The sequence below is a fragment of the Brassica oleracea genome, chromosome C9, assembly GCF_000695525.1.
Source record: "Brassica oleracea var. oleracea cultivar TO1000 chromosome C9, BOL, whole genome shotgun sequence".
NCBI lineage: Eukaryota > Viridiplantae > Streptophyta > Magnoliopsida > Brassicales > Brassicaceae > Brassica > Brassica oleracea.
In genome coordinates this window covers 11,325,137-11,338,580 of record NC_027756.1, presented here as the reverse complement: position 1 = coordinate 11,338,580, position 13,444 = coordinate 11,325,137, and the positions used below count along the sequence as shown (strand labels likewise).

Below are 13,444 nucleotides of genomic sequence, written 5' to 3'. Positions count from 1 at the left end.
TTATTATATGGATTCCAAGCCAAAAACCCACATAATGAGAAGATACCTTAGTTGCAGATTTCTTTTCAAACACAGAAACGGGTTCCCCACCAAACTGGTGCGTAAACTGCCACAGAAGACCTTCCATCACGAGTTTGTAGTCTTGACTCCAAAACCGAGCCGCCGGAACAGAGCGAAACAACATCTCCTAGAGCATGAGTTTCAGTTCTTCCGGAATGAAGAAAAGACGGGTTCAGATGCCGAAACCAACCGGAGCTCATCCACTAACACCTGCAAAAGAACACTGAAGCTCGGAGGAGAGCGACGACGGCACAGATTAGACATCTACGGAGGTACACGGAGCGACAAGGGGAAAATAACTCCATCCAAAATCCAACCCTAAAAGCCGACCTCCGACAACGACACCTTCCTGACTCAACTCGCTGTGACTCCAGAAGCTCGGAAACCGCACTACACGGCCAGATCTGAGATCTGAAAAGCCGAAGAAGCCAGAGTTCACATGCATCTCGCTGAGGGGAAGGGACGTTAACGAAGGCAAAAGGAAAAAGAGAAAAAAAGAAGGTAAAAGGTGATTCTCCGGCGACAACACAGCGACAACGCCGCCGGAGAAACGCGGCGGCTAGGGTTTCTACTGACTCTCTCTCTGTTCTCTCTCTGCTCTCAATAGATAGTTAGAAATGGGGGGACTTTATAAATGGTCTCAAAAGAGAAATCTAACCCATTTGAAGTAATCATTATATATGTAGGCTTTATATTTTAAATGAGTCGATTTTTTTTCTGTGATAAAATATTTGTTTAATATGCGATATTAATTTAAGAATGTCCCATTAAAACAAAAGTCAGGATGGCCGAGTGGTCTAAGGCGCCAGACTCAAGTTCTGGTCTTCGAGAGAGGGCGTGGGTTCAAATCCCACTTCTGACATTGTTTTTTTTTGTACCTTCCATATATTTATATGCCATTTTTCTAATTATTTACAAAGCTCACAATCATATAAGCTAGTAGGAAAGATAAAACATCATGAAGAGAGATCAGAGATGTTATTATATAATTTGGTCGATTAATAAAAAATATTGGGTAATTTGCTTATAAAGTATTAACTATGCAGTATATCTCCTAAACAGTCGTCTTATGTTGTCAAAAAAGAAATACATTTGTCTTGTATAAACATGCAATAGAGTGAGAAGAAAACTATTTACAAAGCTCACAATCATATAACAAAGACAAAACATCAAGAAGAGATGTCACTGAAACGAGTTTACAAGGTGGAGCTTGAGTTTCCGAATAAAGCAAGATCAATGTGGGAATGTTTTCTCGAAACCATGGATCATATATAGATGATCTGAGCTCTTAGGATATCTTTATCTATATAAATCTCCTTTCTGATCCAAAAAAAAAAAAAAAAATCTCCTAATCTGATCATTTATGTATATGATATTTTGTTCACAACTCGATATGCACCTGTTAGTTGTTTCTATTGGTTGGACAAGGGTAGTAAAGATTAAAATGATCTGAGCACAAATAAAGAAGCAACTAAACTTGCAATCTGCAAACAAAGACATGACTTTTTATTCTCATCATCATCATCAATAGATAGACTGTTTTGACAATTCACAATAACGTTGCTTGAACCCATAAATTCAATATCTACAGGAAAATAAGACAGAGAATAGAGACTTTGATCCCTTTTGTACTCTCTAAACACAAACCTAAACAAGAACAAACACAAGACTCCGTAACACTTTCACTTCACTCTCGCGTGCCAACATACTACTCCACACGTGCAGAATTAAGACTGGAAGCAAACTGAAGACAATTATTAACTTACACCCACCTTTTAGGCAGGTTGCTTGAGCAGGAGCCACCCTCTCTAGCAGCCAACATCGCCATTATCAAACTTCCACCATGGACTCTTCCTTCTGGAGCCAACCCCGGTCCTGTTTCATTCTCATTCTCGGGAGATCCAACAGCGCTTCTCGCTTTCATCCTATCCATGTTCATGTCTTGAGAACCACTAAACTCTTCCTCGCTGCTGCTTATTCTCGGTTCTTGGCTCTCTGAAGTCACAGTCATTCCTCCGTGAACCCGGTTATCCTCAACCAGACTGGTATGGAGTGCACAAAGACCAGTCTTACCTCTAGCAAACGAGGTACAAGGACCAGAAGAAGATTGACCCGCATACTCAGTCTCAGCATGACCCCAAGCACAACGCTTCCCTCCTCCATGCGCCTTGCAAAAATCAGTACTACCCTGCGCGCTTTTCCCACATCCTTCAGACTTGCACCTCTTCCCTCCACCGTGCCTGACGCAGAAATCAGTCCTTCCTCTAGCGCTCTTAGTGCATTCAGGAACCGCACATCTCTTACCACCGCCGTGAGCCACGCAGAAATTAGTACCTCCATGAACACTCTTGGAGCAAGGATGACCCTCTTGAAACGCGCATCTTTTACCTCCTCCATGTCCTTTACAGAACGGCGTGCTTCCCTCCGCGCCTTTGGTGCAACCAGGGTGCGTGCACCGTTTACCACCACCGTGTGCTTTGCAGAACATAGTGCTCCCTTGCGCTCCTTTCGTGCATCCACTAGACTGGCATCGACGACCACCTCCGTGAGAGATGCAGAGTCCCGAAAGCCCTTCAGCGCTCTTTGTGCAGTTCTCTCTTTGGCATCTCTTTCCTCCACCGTGCCTGATACAGAGCCCTGACCTTCCTCTGGCAGCTCGTGTGCAATCTTCATGGCTGCATCTTCGCCCACCTCCATGGGCTATACAGAAGTCAGTACGGCCTTCAGCGCTTTTGGTGCATCCGAGAAACTCACATCGACGGCCACCTCCATGGGCTTTACAGTACACAGTTCGACCTTCAGCGCCCTTGTGGCAGCCATGTCTCTGGCATCTACGTCCACCACCGTGGGATATGCAACGGCCTGACGCGCCTCTTGCCCCCTTTTGACATCCTTCAACTTGACATAGCTTGGAACTAGAAGAAGAACTCTTATGCTGTGGCTTCAGCTGCTGAGATAAAACGGAAGTACATGTACCGGAACTTATTGGTGTTGTTGTTGTTGTTGTTGCCGAGCTAGATGACAGGTCCAGAACACGAGGAGCAGGAATGATTATCTTCTTAGGAGCATGAGCTAAGAAGGAGCTTGTTTCTTTGCTTGATAAAGCTTGCAATGCAGGTGATGATGCAAACCCTGGTCTCCAGCCACGTGACGTGGATCCTTCATTAGTTGCACGTAGCATGTCCCCAAGAGTTGGAAACTGATTCGCCTGCTGCTGGACCGCAGTGATCTCAGATTGAGAGGACCCTCCTCCACCAGAAAGACTCAGTTCGAGATCAAATTCTGGGGAGAGGAACTGCAACTCTTTCATTTTCAGATTAGCTGGTTTATGGCTGGTGGCAGGTTTCTCGTTGCCAAGATGGAGGGTAAAGTCCAGCTCAATATCCATTGAGGAAGCCTCCTCAATCTCTTTGGCAGAAGATAAACTCGTGAATGCAGTTGCTGAACTCCCTTTGCTATCAGAAGAGCTTGAGGAGTGACCGAGCCTCAAGGAGAGTAAAGGATCAGCTTCTTGATCCATCCATTTTCTTTTAGTACCAACTGAGTTGGAAAGTGGAGAGGAAAGGGAATCAAGACGCAGAGTAGTATCAGCGGCGGCCTCTGATTCTTGGACTTGAAGGGAACGGCCCAAGATCTTAAAGGAATTGGGTGAAGACTTAGAAGCAAAGCCAGTGTTTTGGAATCTGGCATGCATGGTCACAACTAAAAAGATGAAAACTGTTCAAGAGAAAGACCACAAACTTCCGGGGGGTTCGAGGAGAAAAAGCCACAGCAGCAGTAGTAGTACTAAGAGTTAGAAGACCTTATAAGCATCTCCACCTCCGCTTACAAATCCTGAGGTATCACACCGATCCATTTCTCAAATTAAATGTTCCAAAACCAAATCTGGCAGCTGATTCCAATACTTGCTCTGAATTAACTCTCAACCTTGACCAATGTATTAAAGTAGCAGCTAACCATCCTGCTTCATAACAACCAAACAAACAAGATTATAATCAATTGAGTGCAAGTAACGTAGAGACAAGAAAAAAAAGCAGTGAGAAATTCAAGTGGGCTACCAAGTTAACAAAATCGTTCAAGAAAATAAAAAAAACAAGCATAAATAATAAGATTGTGACAGCATAACAAAGATAAATGGATTTCATCAGAAATTAGATACAAAAGATTCGTTAATTAATCCTCAGCGTTTATGAGACGAGGGATCTTAATTAAGAGAGGTTGTAAAATCAGATGATATATTAACATAAAACAACCAAAACGAGAGCACCTCTAGAAAACTAAGTCCTTCACCGACACAAACTAACTCCATCGGTTTCAGAGATATAATTAAAAAGAAAACACAACAAAGCAACGGAATAAATTCGAAAGAGCTCAATTTCCAACGAAAACATACATCGACCGAGATCTCAGAGAGACTCATCCTTTTAACTCAATTCTCATCGAACAAACATGCAAATCAATCGAACACACAAAGTCAAACCTACGAATTAAAAGAAGGGGATTTGGGGGATGAAGTATTACCTCAATTCAACTCTCACTCTCTCTCTCTTTTTGAATCTGATTAGAGAATTTCACGGCATCAAATGATTAATCAAATCGCAATTCTTCAACGAAATTTTTTTAAAAAAATACTATTCACCAATTGTCTTCTTCGTGTTCTTCTTCTTTCGGGTTGGGGATTTACAGCGCCGGCGAGAGGGGTTGAAAGAGATATATAAATAGAGGAGAAACAAAGCAAAGGAGTGGTAATCATCGAATCTCAAAATAAGCGGAGGAAATAAAACAAGACTTATTTGCCCACACGTGCCTTCCGAATCTTTGGCACGTGCCACTTCCCTTTTTCTCGTCTTCTTCCTTCTTCGTTCATTTTGTGTTGAATTATTATTTTTTTCATTAACAGAGCAAAATAAATGAACAAATCTCCAAAATAGCACATTTCTAACTTTATATCACAAAAATAGCACTCAAAAACTAAAATGACCAAAATAGCATTTTATCTTTTGAAAATTTTAATTTTTTTATTTTTCAAAATTTGAAATCTTATCCCCAAAACCTCATTTCTCAACTCTAAACTCTAAACTCTAAACTCTAAACCCTAAACTCTAAACCCTAAACCCTAAACTCTAAATCCTAAACCCTAAACTCTAAATCCTAAACCTCACCCTTTAACTCTAAACCCTAAGTTTGTGACTTTTGATAAAACATTAAGTGCTATTTTTGTGACTTTTGACCTTGAGTGCTAGTTTGCGAACAAAAACTTGATTTAGTGCTATTTTTGTCTTTTTCTCGAAATAAATCAATAATTAAATTAATTATTTGTTTGTAAGCACAGCTAAAAAGATACTTAATTACCTGTCAAAACATGATTTTGTTGTGTCCTCCACTTTCCTCCCATTTTTCCTCATTTCTATTTCTTTTTTTTTCTCTCGGTTTTTAACTATATGTTTTTTTTTTCTTTTTTTTTTTTGATAATCCAGGGGTTCCCCGCTTCGCGGGTCATTCCCTTGGGCCCGGTCAGACAGCGGTCCACTTCACCCGGGAGGGTTTTACCTGGACTGGATCGAACCCAGTACCGCTTTGGTGTCCAGAAGAGGCAGAGTAGTTTCCGCATGGGGGGAATCGAACCCGGATGGTGGTTGCCACCACAGGCCCGTCCTGCTACTTGGACTACCTCGTCCGGACTTTTTAACTATATGTTGCAAGTTTTATTACCTCTCTTACTGTCTTACATTCAGATGTTTTAATTTGTATGTAAGATTCTTTTCTTACTACTGTATCTATTGCAGTGAAATAGAAGGTCAACTAATAAAAATGTTTTTTTCTCGGTAAAATGTTAAATATAAAAGCATTTTCCCAGCAAATTTATATTTGATCTTGCAACAAATTTATTAAAATGTGTAAACTATACAAGATTTTTTAATTATTTCATACACATTTTAATAAAACGAAGTTCTATTCTGAGAACAAAATTTTCCAAAGTTTAAGTTGAACAATCTAATAAATAATAGATGGGGCTTCTTGCAAGAATTAAGAAAGATTAATGTTGCTGGTAATGAATGATTTAAGTAGTTTACAAAAAAAAAAAAAAAATGAATGATTTAAGTAATTAGCGTATGACCAAATCAACAGTCGGCGGATGCCAGCGTCAGCATAACGCAATGCGTGGCGGCTGAAGCAGCAGCGGCTCGTCACCGTTCAATTTGGTTCTGTGATTATAGTCTGGGCCCTACTTGCCTCTTTGTGTGGGCCCCTTATGATTCCCTCGGGAATATCTACGATCGATAGCCTAATTTTCACGATTTTTTTTTTTTATTTATTCTGAGAACAACATATAAAGCGACATCGTTTCTTCCCTTTGCTATCATTCATTGTCCGTATTAAGAAACCAAAGAAGAAGGCCCACGTACGATCAAAGAGTGGTTCAGGTTGCACGTGCAGACACCTTAGATTTTGTTACCCATTTTTGTAAAAATAGATACTTTTTTTTTTTTTTTTTTTTTTTTTTGGTCCCAGGCCGGGGCCCATACATCTCTCGAGGCCCGCAGCAGCCACGTCATTTCCACCCCAGAAGTAGCAGGGTGGGCCCGGGTGGCCACCTAGTGATTTAACCGTAGTGGGGTGCCTTCGAACCCAGGTCGCTTAGCTCACTGGTGTCCGTCCGCCTACCACTAGACCACCAAGAGGTGGTTAAAAAATAGATACTCTTTTGGGGTCAAATGTTTTAATTCTCAAATTCAACTAATTTTTGTTATTTACTCACTTCAATTAAATCATGTTAAGAGTTTTATCAACAGCAATAAAATACATAACATATTAGATAGTATATTTTACTATTGATAAGAGTAGCTGAAAGTTTACAGTTTTCTAAACATTAAATATCAAATTTTGATAATTTTATATAATTTATGTAGTTTTAAAATAGACAACTTGCATTTTATTTGTGATTTTAAATATTGGTGGGAAAAGGTATTTGTAAGTGCTCTTTCTACAGTTTTTCTTCTAATCTTATCTTTTTATTAAATAAAACTACAGGTTACAAGAAAAGAAACTCATTTGGGAGTGGAACTTTTTTTTTTGTCATTTGGGAGTGGAACTTATAAAGCGTGTAAATTTGTAACTTTTCATATACTTTATTTCAGATCCACGATTATAATATTTAAATATACCTTTACACGAAGAATAATAAAAAGAATATGCTCTATCATGTTCGACTCCTTTATATTCTTTACTGTCCTGACCACGTGTTATGTTTGGACGTATCTTTCAAAAACATAATAAAATTACTACCTATGTTTTTTTTTTTGGTAAAAAATGTTGAGATTCATTTACCAGATTTTAAGTTTTTTACAGAACACAGAGAAGACAAGAAGCAGAAGAATTTAAAAGCAACTAAACACAAGCTCCAGTTAAACTATGCAGGACAAACACAACAGGAAAAGCAGCTAGCCAAAGACACAATAGAACAATACTAGTCGCTTGCCACAAAAGAGAGAGCCCCAGATTAAACGAGATGCTGAGCCCGGTAGAATTGGCGGTACCCGATGAATAGATCTTAAAGATTGACTCAGCAAGAACAGCTTGCGACCGACCACAATCTGTGTCTCAAACGGTTAGCGAACAGGACCTGAGGCTAGCCACAGTTGCAGAGAGGAAGCCGAGCATTATTTGGAAAGAGGAGTCACAAAGAGTCGCCACACCTGACGAACCTACACCAAGAAGACAGAGAAACAAGCACCACCTTGAGTCGAAAGCGGACATGGTGCAGCCCTAGATTATTTCCCCTGAGACTTGCCTTCTCAACACGCGTTGCCACCGAGGAAGAAAGCCGCGGCTGACAAGACCAACGACACTCCGTCTCTCACGCACCTATTACGGAGAACCCGCAACAGATCTACTTAGCTTGGAAACATAAGCACTATTGAGCTTCCTCAGAACGCTAGACTGACTAGTCTTAAAAAGTTCACCGCCGGAGACACAGAAACAAGCAGAAGAACACCGCCCTTCCACTGACCTGAGGAATCTGACCACGACTCAGACCAAGCGAATCTGCTAACCCACGCCGAGAAGGGAAAAGTAGAGGAGACAGAGGAAGGAGGAAAGAGTGGAGAGACGAAGAAGAAGAAGCAGAGCGGGGGCGGACCAGAGGCGGTGAAGCCGCCGGCCACCCAGACAGTAACAGAAATTAGGGTTTTCTTTTAGGGAGAGTTTAGAGAGAGAGGAGTTATCCCTCGTTACTGAAGGGATTCTCACACACGACTGTCAGAAGTAGCGGGTTCGACACTCTGTCGGCTGGGTAGTACTGAAACCTCTCTAAAAAAATCCTAAATGGTTTTTTTGGATGCAGGGCCTTTCGAAGTGGGATCAGTCACTATACAAAGTTTACCCACGGCAGTTTTATTAGTAACTATGTTGTTGACCTCTAAGCAACTCTAACCACTAAAACAAATGCATCGATGCTCGATAGTACACATGAAAACTGTGAATCCACGGTATGGTTAGCAGAAAAAGAGTGGACAGTAAACAATGATAAAACTTTACAAATAACATGAAAATTGTATTTTAAATTCACAAACAAATAAGAGGAAAAGAAATATCATTATTAATTTCGTCACTTACGTAATGATCTCAGACACTGTCACAGCAGCAAACACGAGAAACAAAACTCCTCCGACATAAGCTATTGCCTGTTTTGAACAAAACAAACATTTAGCTTACCTTTCTGTTAAGAATTCTCCTCTCACTCAAAACACTTCAATAAATAAAGAATTAAATGTTTGGAAAGTTTGTTTATCAAAGGCAAAAAAAAAATGGTAGAGTTAGAGCATATGATTATTGGGGGTTCTTATGGTAGGGTTCTTAACAGAATATAAAAACTCTCTCTTAACTTTTAACCAGTGTTTTTAAAACCAGACCGGAAGCTGAACCGGAAATATTTTGGGTCACGGTTTAATATGGTTCGACCGGATCAAACCTGGTTCAATAATATAGTTTAATATTTTTTAGTATGTAAATATAAAAGTAATATTAGTAAACATGATGCATAGTTAAAATATAAATCAATTTTGAACATAAAATATTATAAAAATAAATTAGTTTCTTGATGGTTTATAGATTTTTGATAGTTTTAGTGGTTTTTATTGGTTTAATAACTTTGAAATATAATCCGGCTATGTGGCCGGTTCATGGTCGAACCAATTACTAGACCAACCCGGCTATATAACAAGTTCATGGTCGAACCCGGTCCAACCATCGGGTCGGTCCGGTTTTAAAAACACTGCTTTTAACTAAAAAAACTAAGAATCGGTTCTTAAATAAGAGTTTTAAGAACCGGTTCTTAACTTTTTTAGTTAAAATTTAAGAGACGGATTCTTATATTCTGGTAAAAACCCCACTCTAAGAACCTCCAATAATCATAATCATGCTCTTATGATAGTAGTAAAGGTTCTATATAAAACTACTAAAATATAATCTAAAATCTAAATTCTAAATCCAAAGTCTTCAAACAGAACTATAAACTTCAAAACCTAACGTCGAACACTCTTTTCATATACTTTTTCTGAAAGATTTGTTGGCGTTTAGCTTATTTGTTTAGGAATATTATCACGTTGTTGACAGATTAAATCGGACACAGGAAAGAATCAAAACAGTAAAAGATGTTATTTTGACTCTTTCTGGGGGAGGGGAGGAATCGATACCAAATGATGTGGAAGGATTGAGATCAATGAACATAGAAGCCTATTTGTTGCCACTTGCCATAGAATAAAAACCTTAATCTCTAACTTCTCTCACTTTCTTATATATCAAGTGTAAAAAGAGATCCTTTGACTAAAACAAAACTCGAAAAGGGGGTTTTGGAAAAAAAACTAAGGATAAAAGCTAGTAATATTGCCATTAGAATCTGTGTTTTGTGTAATAAAAGCTGAATAATTCCAAGGATATGCTTTTAGGAACTAATATATGTATAAAGATATCTGATACCTTCTCTGACAAGAAGTTTCCTAGCAAAGAACCTCCCAAAACCGCAAGCTGTAATAAGGAAAAACAAATCCAAGTAGCAAGTTATGGTTCTTGTGTTCCAAGTTTCTGGAGAGTAACAGTTCTTCTCGTTGATGGGTTTTAAAGCCCTATCAATATTAAGATTTTTAGGGTTTATAAATGCTTTTGATTAGCCTAGTTGTTAGGGTGGTAACATAAGAGCATGATTAACCCGGACTCTTAATTTGCGGTTCTTAACTCATGATTTGACACTCTTTTTTTTTCTACACTTTTCGTCTAAGAGCCGCTATTCAAGAGACGGTTCTTAGTTTTTCTTAGTTAAAAGCTAAGAACCTCACCCTAAGAGTCCGGGTTAATCATGGCCTAAGTTAATACATTTCTGACAAAGAAAATGAGCTATAACTGACCAGAGTCGCAGCACCGTGACCCGCCAATGCTCCAGTGATAACACCCAATGGCGATGATGCAGCCGCAAGAGCTTCAAATAATTTAAAGATTATGATGCATATTGGAGTTTTGGACCTGAGCTTTGGTAACAATGTTGGCCAAGTTTATATGATGGAAAGTTTAAAAGTTTAAAGACTAACCAATTGTTGAGAAGAAGGATTTATCACCCCATTCCGCAACAAAAACCAATGCGAAAGTGCTGATGATGGTGTTAGCGGCTGCTGCTAACCCGGCTCCGTTACCTGAAAGCTCTGAAACCGCTAGTTCTGCCTGTAGAAAACAAGTATTGAGTTCTTGAATGTATATGGAAATAAAAACAAGTCAAAAGGCTAAAAAGAGAGTTTACTTCTTTCTGTTCTTCGTCGGCTTTAAGTCCATCGTCAGAGATAGCATCTGCTAACGTTGAAACACCGAAGTAAACCTAAATGCAACAAAATTGGTTAAATACTATTTTATGGTTAAGAATAAGCCTGTAAGATATGATCCAGCCCAAACCCAAAAAAACAGGTCTGAAAAAAAAAGCAATCAAAATCTTCATTTGGTTTAGTCGAACCTGAGACTTAAACTTCAATAAAAAAACTCATACCAAACGGGTCCGAACAACATTCTTTAGTAGATATACTTGCTAGGCAGGGGCATTTTACCCGGACCCGAAGAACCGAACCGGAACCGACCCGAAAATACAGGTTCGGGTCCGGGTCCATGCTAAAGTACCTACTGGGTCTGTTTTTTTTTGACCCGCGGGTCTCGGTTCGGGTCCGGGTCCTACCCGAGACCCGTTCGGGTACCCGAAGTACCCGAAAATAATTGTATATATTAAGTATATTTAGGTGATTGGGTATATTTTTGGTATTTCGGTTTTTTTTTTTAAGTTTCGTGTTCGAGTTTTCGGGTATAATTGTAGGTTTCGGATAAAATTTTAGATTTTTAGAAAATATAATTCGGATATTCGGGTATGTTTTGGGTTTTCTGGTCTGATTTTCCAAAATCAGACAAATTTTTGGGTATTTTCGGGTATGTTTGCGGTTCTTTAGGTATTTTTAGAGTTTTTGGTCCAGTTCGAGTATTTTGAGTTTTTTTCGGATCCTAAATAACCGAACCGACCCGGATCCAAAATATACCCAAAAACTATGGGTATTTTACGGGTATGAAATTATAGATCCAAACCTACCCGGAACCGACCCGAAAAATTATAGGTACCTATATGAGTCTAAATTTCTAGGACCCGGACCCAACAAGACCCGACCCGAACCCGACCCGAAGACCCGGATGCCCAGGCCATTACTTGCTAAACTGAAAGTTCCAAACCAAAACCCCTTGAGCTCCACTTAGAAAGGTGAACGAATAACGATTTACCAGGAGACAAACTGCTGCAATATCATCTATAGGCAAATCCGTCTCACCAAACCTGTGTGGTTTCAAGTCATTGACATTCTGATTCAGCATCAAACTTAAACCTGAAACATAAATTTTGAGCCGGAATTTTTTATTTCATTTTACAAACCTGAATGGAAGAATTTCATCGACATAGTGGAAAGTTCGTCCTAGCACCACAGATATAATCGTCATGATCCTGCAAAATTACCAAAATTTAGTAACGTTTCTCTACTGATTTCGAATTAACAATTATATTATGGACATGATGCAACTACAGTGTTTGAGAAAGAAAGCATACCCAAGAGCGCCAAAAGTCCCAGCGAAAACAGTGGCAGCGTTGTTCCTTGCTGCTAAAAGGGCCTACGCATACCACCGCATGACAGTCAATAAATCGTTTCTAAAGCGTAGATTTAACATTTGAAGCTCAACACCATACCGCGATGAAGAAAGTTTTATCTCCAAGTTCAGAGAAAAAGATAAGCAAGAAGGCCTGCAGAGAGGGAGAGAGAGAGAGAAAAAATTTAAAGGACTGGTACTGAAAGAAGACATACATAGTTTCTGGTTCAATGCAAAAAAGGAAGATTCTCTAACCGAAGCAAAACCTGAGCTAATGTCACCGAGGTCTCCAAGAGAAGTGACAAATGACTGCGGAATTAGCGAAACCGCAAAAGCTGGGTCATTTCCGAGCAATGCGACCGAGCCAGATACAGCCAAGAGCTTAAGAACTCTCTGTGTCGGGTGAGCTACCGATGGTTCGCCCAATAAATCAAGATTTCTTTCTTTTTCTTCAGACTCCGATTTCTAATTAAAAAAAAAAACAAGATAACTTATGCATTAAACACACACACACTAAACTATAGTTCAAGCTTCAAATGAAACCGAAACATCTCCAAGGTCTCTATAACATTAGGATACAAGCAATTCAAGAATAGACTTGGCTTCCACATATTTTCTCTACCATGAAAGTGATGGATCAAAGTAAAAAAAAAACAAGAATAAAAGTCACCTCATCGAGGTAACAAGACGCATTTCGTTGGAAGCATCTCCGATATTCATTTCGACGCAATTTACTGCACAGAATTGCCAAGACACATATACGCCTAAGTTCCTTTCGCAGAGCAAATTGAAAAGCCGATGAACATTAGGAGAGAACAAAACATACCTAGAGATGCATCGAACCGAAAAACCGACCGGAATTGGACAAGCGGAGACGCATCTCCTCGACGACGAGGAAGAAGAGTTAGGAGGACTAGGGTTTGGGAATGGAAGACGAAGAAGCGAATTCAAACTAAGCATTTCTCTCTTAATCTTCTACTCCTCCCCGAGTTTTGTGTGTTCAATCTATCTTCTTCTTCTTCTTTGCAGACAGTGTGAATATTTGATTCTTTACTGGCAGAGAAAAGAGAAACCTCTGGCTCTGTTTAGTTGTCTGAAGATAGTGAAAATCCACTCAACTTGTTATGCGCGCGCCTCCACGTATTACCCACATCACTCGTGTGTATAGCTCATTTATTCAATAAACAATACATGTGTGTATGCGCCTATGCGGCCCAAAATAGGCCCA

At 39.5% G+C, this 13,444-nt stretch overlaps 2 protein-coding genes and 1 non-coding gene across 4 annotated transcripts; 1 reads left to right on the top strand and 2 right to left on the bottom strand.

The window, feature by feature from the left end:
* The first annotated feature begins 838 nt into the window (after nt 1-838).
* Nucleotides 839-922, top strand: TRNAL-CAA. The gene has a single exon. It is a non-coding gene; the product is annotated as a tRNA-Leu (tRNA).
* A 623-nt stretch (nt 923-1,545) lies between these two features.
* Nucleotides 1,546-4,805, bottom strand: LOC106318334. 2 transcript variants are annotated; one of them, XM_013756265.1, is made up of 3 exons: nt 4,700-4,805; nt 4,582-4,617; nt 1,546-4,021 (listed from the first exon to the last, which is right to left on the bottom strand). In XM_013756265.1, the coding sequence occupies exon 3, from the start codon at nt 3,752-3,754 to the stop codon at nt 1,823-1,825; it is 1,932 nt and encodes a 643-aa protein (XP_013611719.1). In that variant the 5' UTR covers nt 3,755-4,021; nt 4,582-4,617; nt 4,700-4,805; the 3' UTR covers nt 1,546-1,822. The 2 variants fall into 2 exon arrangements, with proteins under 2 accessions (XP_013611719.1, XP_013611718.1); XM_013756264.1 differs by having other exon boundaries at nt 4,582-4,804.
* Nucleotides 4,806-8,521: 3,716 nt separating this feature from the next.
* LOC106313348 (GDT1-like protein 1, chloroplastic) lies at nt 8,522-13,345 on the bottom strand. The gene is made up of 12 exons (XM_013751145.1): nt 13,043-13,345; nt 12,887-12,950; nt 12,472-12,681; nt 12,317-12,370; nt 12,179-12,240; nt 12,008-12,076; nt 11,860-11,911; nt 10,850-10,924; nt 10,644-10,773; nt 10,464-10,534; nt 10,039-10,086; nt 8,522-8,744 (listed from the first exon to the last, which is right to left on the bottom strand). Exons 1-12 carry the CDS (start codon nt 13,174-13,176, stop codon nt 8,673-8,675), a joined length of 1,041 nt encoding a protein of 346 aa, XP_013606599.1. The 5' UTR covers nt 13,177-13,345; the 3' UTR covers nt 8,522-8,672.
* Between the last annotated feature and the right edge of the window lie 99 nt (nt 13,346-13,444).

Coding starts and splice junctions, on each gene's coding strand:
- LOC106318334 (XM_013756265.1), bottom strand. CDS start 3,754: ATGCATGCCAGATTCCAAAACACTGGCTTTGCTTCTAAGTCTTCACCC.
- LOC106313348 (XM_013751145.1), bottom strand. CDS start 13,176: ATGCTTAGTTTGAATTCGCTTCTTCGTCTTCCATTCCCAAACCCTAGT. Junction 12,077..12,178: donor GGGACTTTTGGCGCTCTTGG/GTATGCTTTCTT, acceptor GTAATTTTGCAG/GATCATGACGATTATATCTG. Junction 11,912..12,007: donor GATGAAATTCTTCCATTCAG/GTTTGTAAAATG, acceptor GAAACCACACAG/GTTTGGTGAGACGGATTTGC.